This window comes from Coenobita brevimanus, chromosome 41, assembly GCF_032717465.1.
Source record: "Coenobita brevimanus isolate Jiangsu-jjx chromosome 41, ASM3271746v2, whole genome shotgun sequence".
Lineage (NCBI taxonomy): Eukaryota > Metazoa > Arthropoda > Malacostraca > Decapoda > Coenobitidae > Coenobita > Coenobita brevimanus.
The window spans coordinates 19,404,057-19,414,741 of NC_136994.1; the positions used below are offsets into that span (position 1 = coordinate 19,404,057).

General features: G+C 44.7%; 1 protein-coding gene across 1 annotated transcript in view; it reads right to left on the reverse strand.

Moving 5' to 3' along the window:
* Window positions 1-8,060: 8,060 nt before the first annotated feature.
* LOC145397557 (uncharacterized) overlaps window positions 8,061-10,685 on the reverse strand; it is a 4,449-nt gene continuing 1,824 nt past the window's right edge. The window contains exons 3-4 of the mRNA XM_080270628.1: window positions 9,571-10,641; window positions 8,061-8,164 (exon numbers count right to left, since the gene is read on the reverse strand). Coding sequence (XP_080126754.1) covers window positions 8,084-8,164; window positions 9,571-10,641 — 1,152 coding nt within the window. The 3' untranslated portion in view covers window positions 8,061-8,083. The remainder of the gene's footprint in view (window positions 8,165-9,570; window positions 10,642-10,685) is intronic.

Consider the following 10,685-nt stretch of genomic DNA (forward strand, 5'->3'; position numbering starts at 1 on the left):
GCTAGGCTTCAGTTGTATAGAATATTTGAAATTCGGTAAAGGAAACACTCTAACACAATTTCCTATGTGATTTATTTTGCCTATTACATCTTACTGTCCTAGTCTGTTATATACATCCCTCAAGTGATTTATTTTGCTTATTTCACCGTACTTAGTGTGTGTTAGATAAATCCTTCAAACGAATTCAAACAGAAGACAATCGTTTCCCGTGATAATACTGTTTGTTATCGAGAGGGTGGGGGAGTGACGGAGAAAGGTTGGGAGGGGGTGTTGAGGGAGGGAAGGAGAGAGGAAGGGGGTGTTGAGGGAGGGAAGGAGAGAGGAAGGGGGTGTTGAGGGAGGGAAGGAGGGAGGAAGGGGGTGTTGAGGGAGGGAAGGGGGGAGGAAGGGGGTGTTGAGGGAGGGAAGGAGGAAGGAAAGGGGTGTTGAGGGAGGGAAGGAGGGAGGAAGGGGGTGTTGAGGGAGGAAGGAGGAAGGAAAGGGGTGTTGAGGGAGGGAAGGAGGGAGGAAAGGGGTGTTGAGGGAGGGAGGGAGGGAGGAAGGGGGTGTTGAGGAAGGGAAGGAGGGAGGGAGGGAGGGAGGGAGGGAGGGGATGTTGAGGGACGGAGGAAGGGGGCGTTGGTAAATAATGTTATCAGTTATAGTGTTCCATGTTATCAGTGCCATTGTTTGAGAGAGAGAGAGAGAGAGAGAGAGAGACTGTGGAAATTGAAGATGATGATGATGATGATGACTTTTCTATATATTTACTCTTGCTGCCTCTAACTTGGCCTAAAATTACCATCTCTTCTTCGTGACTAGCATCTCATTCTAGTGTTAGTCTGTTCACTGTTAGCCCTGCATCCTTTCCATAGCACTTCTTCGTGACTATCATCATATTCTAGCGCTAATTTGAGAAATTTGTCTATACCCTTTTTACTCTAACTTGGCCAAAAATTGTCATCCCCATTTCTGTGCTGAGCTATACTAAATTAATATTCGAATATGATGCCAGTCACGAAGAAGTGCTATGGAAATTATGTAAAGCAGTAACATTGTCTTTTTCTGCCACTGAGCTACGTGAAATAAGCTGCAGAAGGACGAAAATCTAGGCCAAGTTAAGGTGAAAGAACCCTACCATCTGTCATCTGTCGATCTTGATTGCGGGGTCTGCCTACAGACTGAAATATACAAACTTGCTTATTTTTGCATGGATTTTAATGAACTTGGTGTCAAAATACTCAGCAAAGCATGGCGCATACAATTCTAATGAGCTAAATATATATATATTTTTATCTTTTTTATGAGAATGCTGCTGCTCTGTAATTACTTTTAAGAGCCTGAAGCTTCAAAGCATTCATAAAATTTACGCAGAAAAGAGGAAATATCTCTCTATCAAATGACAGGGCATGAATTCCTGAAGAAAATGCCATAAAAAGCATCAAAATCCATTAATAAATAAGGACGTTACAGGCATTATAGTGTCGAAAAAGTAACTTTTTGGTGAATTGACCCTAAAGTTTGAAATCAATATTTGTTCTATATCTCGGACATTTTTTCTTCTGATGACTTGATACTTGGTATGGAAGTAACTAAATGCATGCTGATAAGTCTGTATAGATATGATTATTTTATCTTGAAAAATACAATTATAAATAATATTTTTGTAAATGGCCTTTCACGGTATTAGGCCTATGCTACCTCACCACTGGCGGTAAACGAAGTGGAAGCATCCTTAGGTTTGGGTTATTTAATCACTGACCACTGGTGGGCACCTTCCCTCCCTCAACATCCACCTCTGTCCAAATGGAAAGAAATTCTTGCTACAAATGTGGGAAAAAAACGAAAAAATTCCATAAACAGAAAGATACTGGTGCCGCATACATTTACGGTACCGGTACAGCTCACTTAGAACTCTCCGGCACCAGTCTGGGTTATTCTGGGCAGATCCTCTTGTTTTCTGATATCTAGAGGCCTTCTTCCTTGTAGCACCCCTCATCCTCTCCTTGTCCTTCACTCTGAGGTACTTAGCAGATGATCCCCTTTACCCATCCCCTTGCATGATAACAGTTCTTTCGTAGCCAAAGTTATGTTCCATTACAGTTGTGCCACAGAAAACTATATTGTGTTCAATCCATAACATTTAGTTTTCATTAACTTTTGCCACATTTTTTAATGGACATTTTCATTTATATTTTGGGTCTTTCCAAGCATACATCTGTCAAGTAAGTCTTCTCGAGTCATTTCAACATAAAGATTACACAGCCGCGCCCTCTCCGGTGCATCTAGTGACACTCTGACCTTCATACTGGAATGAGACGGTGGTGTTTCATTCTTTGCCAGTGTCCTCTGATAAAAACACCAAGAGTCTTTCCCTGGAGGGCAATCACTGTGTTTTGGCTCATCGTCTGTGCTGATGACGTGGAAAAATGTGGCCATGATATCTTTTCTGAGGTCCTTCCAGCTTTCAGTTTTATTCTTTCTCACAGCTTGTCCATAGTAAGATGGCAGTTTTTCTAGCACGGATTCTGTCAACTTTCCTTTCCCCGCAAAAGCCTTCTTTTCTTTTTCCAACTGCACCAGTCTCTTTGCTCTTCCCAGCAGCCACTTTCACTCTCCTTTTCCCTTCAGTTTTTGTGTCGACTTCCCTCACAACAGCGTCTTTCAGGTTCCGCAGTGTTTTACCAAATCGCTTCCCAACATGATTGACAGACACACTCCTCTTTTCTCACAGGAATTCCCTTCATTCAGCTTTGTGACTGCGAGGAATGCAGAGGAGTCACCATCACCAATGAATGTTACATACCGCATCTTATTTTTTTCCTGAGATCTTTTCCACAACCGTGTGGCAGCCTCAGCCTCCATTGCCCCAGATTTTCCCTCAAAATTCTTGTTACACATTGGTTTACGTTGTAACTTGAGTCTTTTGAAAGTTTCTGACCTCATTTTTGTCTTTTCTTTTTTCCAAGTTCACTGTTGACAAAAATTGCAAAGGACCTCATGATCTAAAATAAAACCGGTTTCTGCCTCAACTGCACTTCCAACCCCAACATGTCACTTATGTCCTCTTGTCAACCAGGTCCCTCTTGAAAAATTTCTTATCTTTCTTCATTTTATTATTTTCCCACCAATAAATCTTTGCACAGAATACCTTTACTGAGAGGTTTCACTTTCATACTGTAAAGAGAGTCTGAATATGCAGCGTACCCATGGCCTTTTTTCATGCCATCATACAAAATCACTGAATTGTTTACGCTATACCTGTCATGCAACTGCTCATTTTTTATCTGAATAGTGTACTCCTTTACACTGCATGTAACTGTGAAATCGGTGTCTGCAGAATGTGTGTGTAAAGAAAGCTCCAACACACCATAACAATCATTACACACCCCAGCAACAATCACAATAAGAGAATAAAGGCGAGACTGCTTCAGTTACATTTTTCTCAACATCACCATCATCATAATGCTCACCACCACCGCCATCACCCACATCTTTCAACCCAAAATAATTTCCCAATGCCTTTTGCCTTACCATTAGGGTGCTCTTGATAGTCCCTAGAGTTGGCTAGGTGTCGCCAGGTACCGAAGCAGACTAGGAGCGACGCACAAGTAACACAGGTAACGCAGGTGAAGAACTAGGCCCAGCTTGAGGTCCTGAAGTACTTGTTGTAGATTCTAATACTGCCTTTTCTTCATCTCATTTTCTCTTCCGAGCTTCAGCACAAGCTAGACGTGCCTGTACAAGGTGTCTCAATAATTTCTTTGGCCTGGGCATCGTGTAAAAATCCCTCGGTAATAAACACAATTACACGCACGTCCTACACGGCGGTCTGCGGAGAGGCTCCTGCAGGGACGTGGTATTATAACATGATGACAGCACCTTTATTCTGAGGCTTATACCGGTAAAAAATATATAAAAAAATGTAATGGTATTTTCTTTTGGTCTTGCGCTTGCCTGGACGCACCACGTATCAAAGAAAAATATAATTGTAGTGGATTAATGTTGGAATAAAATTGTATACCCGTAAATTGTATTGTTTTGGTAGTTTTCTCTAGCGTAACTGTATCAAAGAAAACTGAGAATAGCTATAACACAAGGTATTTTTCCCTACGCTCCTCAGTTACGGCGTGAGCGACGAAATGTAAATATTGCGACTTTTCGTCGCTCACGCCATAGTGAGCAGCATATGTAAATGGCAAGTAAGCCATTTATAAGGGCGTTAGACCATTTTTTTGCTGGGAACGGAAAATATATGAGCTGAGCAAGTCACTAGTGGTGAAAAACAAAAATCGATATCCTAAGCCCGTTTAGGTTTTAGACGGACCCATTAACTCTAGAATGCTGCTAGTCACGAAGAAGTGCTGTGGAAAGGATATTGTGCCGTAGTACTTTCTTATTCTTTTTTTCTTATGCAAGGAAGATGGAACCAAAGGCCAGGAGCCCACAAACCGCTCCTTCCAAGGAAAAAAAAAAAAAAAAAGCAATACAAAAGAGAGCCAATTCAAGATCATTTCATTTCGAGATGCCTGGACACACTGCGTTTGAAAGACTGGAGTTCATAGGAAGCAGGAAATGCAGACAGGGGGAGACAGTTCCAGAGCTGACCTGTTGCGTAAATGAACGACTGGGAGCAACAGTTAACTTTTGCATTAGAGAGTTGGACAGAAAAGGGATGAGAGTTTGTTGCTAGACGGGTGCTACGGGCCCGTCGTAGAGGTGGAGGGATGCAAGCAGTCAGTTCACAGAAGCAGTGACCATTGAAATAGCGATAGAAATGAGATAAAGATGCAACAGTGCGGCAAGAGACAGAGGCTGAAGAGAGCCAGTAAGAGGAGAATTAAAGAGACGAAAAGCCTTTGACTCCACCATATTGAGAAGAGCCTCCCCACACATGGGAGTTGTGCTCTACACAGGGGCGAATAAAACCCGTGTATAAAGTCAACAACAGTGCAGGGGTAAAGAAGGTACGGAGTCGGCTTAGCACACCTAATTTCTTGCAAGCAGATTTTACAAGAGATGTAATATGATCTTTCCAAGATAGGTCCCGAGTGAATGAAACCCCAAGTATGCTCAAGGATGATGCAGGATTGAGTTGGATATTATTAAACATTGGTGGGTACTCCTGTGGAAGATATTGTCGGGTTGATAGGTGTGAGAACTGAGTCTTTGATGCATTAAAAACAACAAGATTATTTTTACCATAGTCAGAGATACGAGCCAAGTCAGACATTAGGTGTGCCATAGCCTCATCCCTTGTTTGTTGAAGTAAATGCTGAGATGGGCGTTGCGGGAACAGAATGGAAAGGTGAAGGGTGGAATCATCAGCGTACGACCGAATGGGGTTAGATGTACAGCTTAGAGGGTCATTGATAAATAAAAGGAAGAGAGTTGGTGATAGGACAGAGCCCTGAGGAACACCGCTGTTGATAGAGCTAGGAGAAGAGCGATGGCCGTCTAAAACAGCGGCTATAGAACGACCAGAAAGGAAGCTATAGACGAAGGAACAGACAGAAAGATAGAAACCGTAAGAGGGCAGTTTGAAAATTAAAGATTTATGCCAGACTCGATCGAAAGCCTTTGAGATGTCAAGTGCAATGGCAATGACCAGGAGTCTGAAAGGTAGGTGAGAAGATCGCCAGTGGAGCGTCCCTGACGGAACCCATACTGGCGATCAGAAAGAAGGTTATGATAGGAAAGATGCTTTAAAATTTTTCTGTTAAGAATAGACTCGAAAACTTTTGAGATACAGGATGTTAAAGCAATTGGACTATAGCTAGAGGGTTGGGAATGGTCACCCTTCTTTGGGACTGGCTGAATGAGAGCAGACTTCCAGCAAGAAGGAAAGGTACATGTTGATAGGCAAAGGCGAAAGAGTTTACCTAGGCAGGGTGTGAGCACTGAAGCACAATTCTTGAGGACAACAGAAGGGACTCCATCAGGCCCATATGCCACTGAGCTACGTGAAATAAGCTGCAAAAGGACGAAAATCTGGGCCAGGTTAGTGTAAAAGTACCATAGTCAAAGAAAGCAGGTTATAGGTAGCATTATAAATGATACTTACCAATATCAGACATGGCGGTAGTGACGTGGAGGTGACGGTACTGCAACTGACTCCCAAAATCGTCGGTGGGGACAGAAATTGAGCGTTTGCCACTTTCAAAAATTTTCCAGTAACACAATCATCTTTTAAATTTCACCCCTGACGCTCCTCTCTCCCTACCTCCCCTCACCCTTCCCCATTAGCATCTTCAACCCACTATACCTCCCATACACCTTTTCTAATTAAGGTATGCAGGTTAATTAAGATAGATTGATAATGTGTGGTGGTGTGTGGCATCATGGTTGTCATGGTAACGTATAATCTGTTGTTGTCACGAGCTTGGGACAATGGTGATAGGGATTTATTGTTATGTGGGTGTGTACTGAGAGAGAGAGAGAGAGAGAGAGAGGGGGGGGGATTATATGTTGCTGTATATATTGCAAACGTACTATATATGTAAATTATAAATGTAGTCACACCCACGATAATCAACTCTCTAATCTGCCTAAACTTGGCCATCAACTGAGCCGGTACCAATCACCACCACCACTACCATCATCATCATCATCAATCATCATCATCACCAGCACTATCATCATCATCAATATCATCATCATCACCATTATCACCATCATTATCATCATTATCATCATCATATTGTTATGTCTATCAGTATCATCATCATACTGTTATTTCCATCATCATCATCATCATCACCACCATCATCATCATCATCATCACCACCACCATCATCATCATCACCACCACCATCATCATCATCACCACCATCATCATCAACATCATCATCACCATCATCATCATCATCATCACCACCACCAACTCCGCTATCATCATCATTATCATCATCATCACATTGTTATTTTCATCATCATCACCATCATCATCATCATCATCATCATCATCATCATCATCACCACCACCATCATCGTCACCATCATCATCATCATCATCATCACCTTTCCCCGCTCAGGAAAATAAAACAAAAGCCAACTAAATACACCCAATTTTATTTTCCTCAATACATTCACCAACACCAGCTGTAGCGGAGGGACGTAACACCTTTTCCTTGGCGATTTATTTTGTATTGTGGAGGAAGGAAATGTTTGAATAATGAAAATAATATGGAAAAATAATAAAATAAGGCTTGGACTGACTATAAGATGATTTTAGATGTTGAAAAGATGTGGAATTAAATGGATGAGTCGATTAAGAGACGATGTTAGGGGCAATTAGGGTGAGAAAGGCTTAATTATGCTTATTAAGGTGTGTTGACTGGACAGGTGTGTGTGTAATTCACCGGGTCGGTCAGAATCATTGATGGTCGAGATGGTCGTGATCGTCAGCTTTTACCCTCCCGGAAGGGAGCTGAGAGCTCATATAGTCCGATCTAAGGGCAAGGCTGTGACCTTCACACACGCACACACCCGTCCCCTTGCTCAAGGGGGACAGTAACCACCCACTTCGTCAGTGAAACTTTTTCGCAAACCTGAGCGAGGCGCGAACTCTCGTCCACCAGTTGGCAAGCGAGAGCGTTACCACTGCACCAGTGTGTGTGTGTGTGTGTGTGTGTGTGTGTGTCATAAATACACAGACTGATAGATAGAATGGGAGAGAGAGTGTGTATGTGTGTGAGAGAGTTAGATAGGTAAATAGATAAACTGAGGTAGGGACTGTGTGTGTGTGTGTGTGTGTGTGTGTGTGTGTGTGTGTGTGTGTGTCATAAATACACAGACTGATAGATAGAATGGGAGAGAGAGTGTGTATGTGTGTGAGAGAGTTAGATAGGTAAATAGATAAACTGAGGTAGGGACTGTGTGTGTGTGTGTGTGTGTGTGTGTGTGTGTGTGTGTGTGTGTGTCATAAATACACAGACTGATAGCTAGAATGGGAGAGAGAGTGTGTATGTGTGTGAGAGAGTTAGATAGGTAAATAGATAAACTGAGGTAGGGACTGTGTGTGTGTGTGTGTGTGAGTGTGTGTGTGTGTGTGTGTGTGTGTGTGTGTGTGTGTGTGTGTGTGTGTGTGTGTGTGTGTGTACGTCTAGTCAGCACCACCGGCGTTGGGATGGGCCTCTTGGCAACACACACCATCAGTCAGGGAACCATCGGGAATGAAACACGGCTGGAACAGGAATGAAACACAATTAAAACAGGATGAAAATAAATAAATAACTACAAATATAAGCCAGAGCATTTATCTACCAGGAGAATTTATCTACCAGGAGCATTTATCTACCAGGAGTATTTATCTACCAGGAGCATTAATCTACCAGGAGCATTTATCTACCAGGAGCATTAATCTACCAGGAGCATTTATCTACCACGAGCATTAATCTACCAGGAATATTTATCTACCAGGAGCATTAATCTACCAGGAGCATTGACCTACGAGGAGCATTTATCTACCAGGAGCATTTATCAACCAGGAGCATTAATCTACCAGGAGCATTTATCTACCACGAGCATTAATCTACCAGGAATATTTATCTACCACGAGCATTAATCTACCAGGAGCATTGACCTACGAGGAGCATTTATCTACCAGGAGCATCTATCTACCAGGAGCATTAATCTACCAGGAGCATTTATCTACCAGGAGCATTTATCTACCACGAGCATTAATCTACCAGGAATATTTATCTACCACGAGCATTAATCTACCAGGAGCATTGACCTACGAGGAGCATTTATCTACCAGGAGCATTTATCTACCAGGAGCATTAATCTACCAGGAGCATTTATCTACCACGAGCATTAATCTACCAGGAATATTTATCTACCACGAGCATTAATCTACCAGGAGCATTGACCTACGAGGAGCATTTATCTACCAGGAGCATTTATCTACCAGGAGCATTTATCTACCACGAGCATTAATCTACCAGGAATATTTATCTACCACGAGCATTAATCTACCAGGAGCATTGACCTACGAGGAGCATTTATCTACCAGGAGCATTAATCTACCAGGAGCATTTATCTACCACGAGCATTAATCTACCAGGAATATTTATCTACCACGAGCATTAATCTACCAGGAGCATTGACCTACGAGGAGCATTTATCTACCAGGAGCATTTATCTACCAGGAGCATTAATCTACCAGGAGCATTTATCTACCACGAGCATTAATCTACCAGGAATATTTATCTACCACGAGCATTAATCTACCAGGAGCATTGACCTACGAGGAGCATTTATCTACCAGGAGCATTAATCTACCAGGAGCATTTATCTACCACGAGCATTAATCTACCAGGAATATTTATCTACCACGAGCATTAATCTACCAGGAGCATTGACCTACGAGGAGCATTTATCTACCAGGAGCATTTATCTACCAGGAGCATTAATCTACCAGGAGCATTTATCTACCAGGAGCATTAATCTACCAGGAGCATTTATCTACCAGGAGCATTAATCTACCACGAGCATTAATCTACCACGAGCATTAATCTACCACGAGCATTAATCTACCAGGAGCATTTATCTACCAGGAGCATTAATCTACCAGGAGCATTGACCTACCAGCAGGGGTACGGTGGGTGAATCGGGCCACACTGCCATGACCTGCGTGTTGGCTCTCATGATGAATCCGTTGTAGGGATTGCACTGGTTCGTCGGTACGCAGTAGGTCCCGGCGCTGCAGGACCCGGACCGCATCGGCATACCCATCATCATCATACCACCCATCATCCCCATTCCGGCCTGGGGACTGGCAGGACTGGCTAGACCTATGGGGTTGCTCACAGGTCCAGCGGGTCCAGGCTGCTGGGATGGTTGGCCTGGGCGACCGGGCTGGGATACCGTTGGCTGGGGTCCGGGCTGAGATAGTGTTGGTGGGACCGGTTGGGCTTGATTGACACTAGTGGGCTGTGGGCTTGGGGAGGGCTGCTGGGACAGGACAGGGCGCTGGGGGCTTGTGCCAGGCAGTCTACCTGCTCCTACTGGAGTGCCCGTCCCATACCCTTGCTTCGGAGGCTGAGGCTGTGGCAGAGGTCGAGAGGGCTTTGGCTGTGGGCGCGGCAGAGGGCCAGGCTGTGGCTGTGGGGCAGGGGCGGGCTGGGGCTGAGGGAAAGGGAGGGGTGCAGGCTGGGGTTGAGGCTGAGGGGCAGGCTTGAACTGCGTGGTGGGGGGCTTGGGTTGGACTACAGAGGGGCTGTGGGGTTTGGCGGGTGAGGGCTGGGGTGCGACGGGTGGGGTGAGGGGCTGAAGTGGGACGGAGAGACTGGGAGCTGGCCTGGGTTGACTGGGAACGGGGCGACCGGGGCTGGGCTGACTGGGAACGGGGCGACCGGGGCTGGGCTGACTGAGAACGGGGCGACCGGGGCTGGGCTGACTGGGAACGGGGCGACCGGGACTGGGCTGACTGGGAACGGGGCGACCGGGGCTGGGCTGACTGGGGATGGGTCGACCAGGACTGGGCTGACTGAGAACGGGGCGACCGGGGCTGGGTTGACTGGGAATGGGGCGACCAGGACTGGGCTGGCTGGGGATGGGTCGACCAGGACTAGGCAGGCCAGGTATGTTGATGGGCAGGCCTGATGGTGCCTCACAACAGATCATGTCATCACCACAACTCTCGTACTGGGTGGCCAACTGGAAGGAACAAATGATTAGAGAGAGAGAAAAAAGTGGACTTA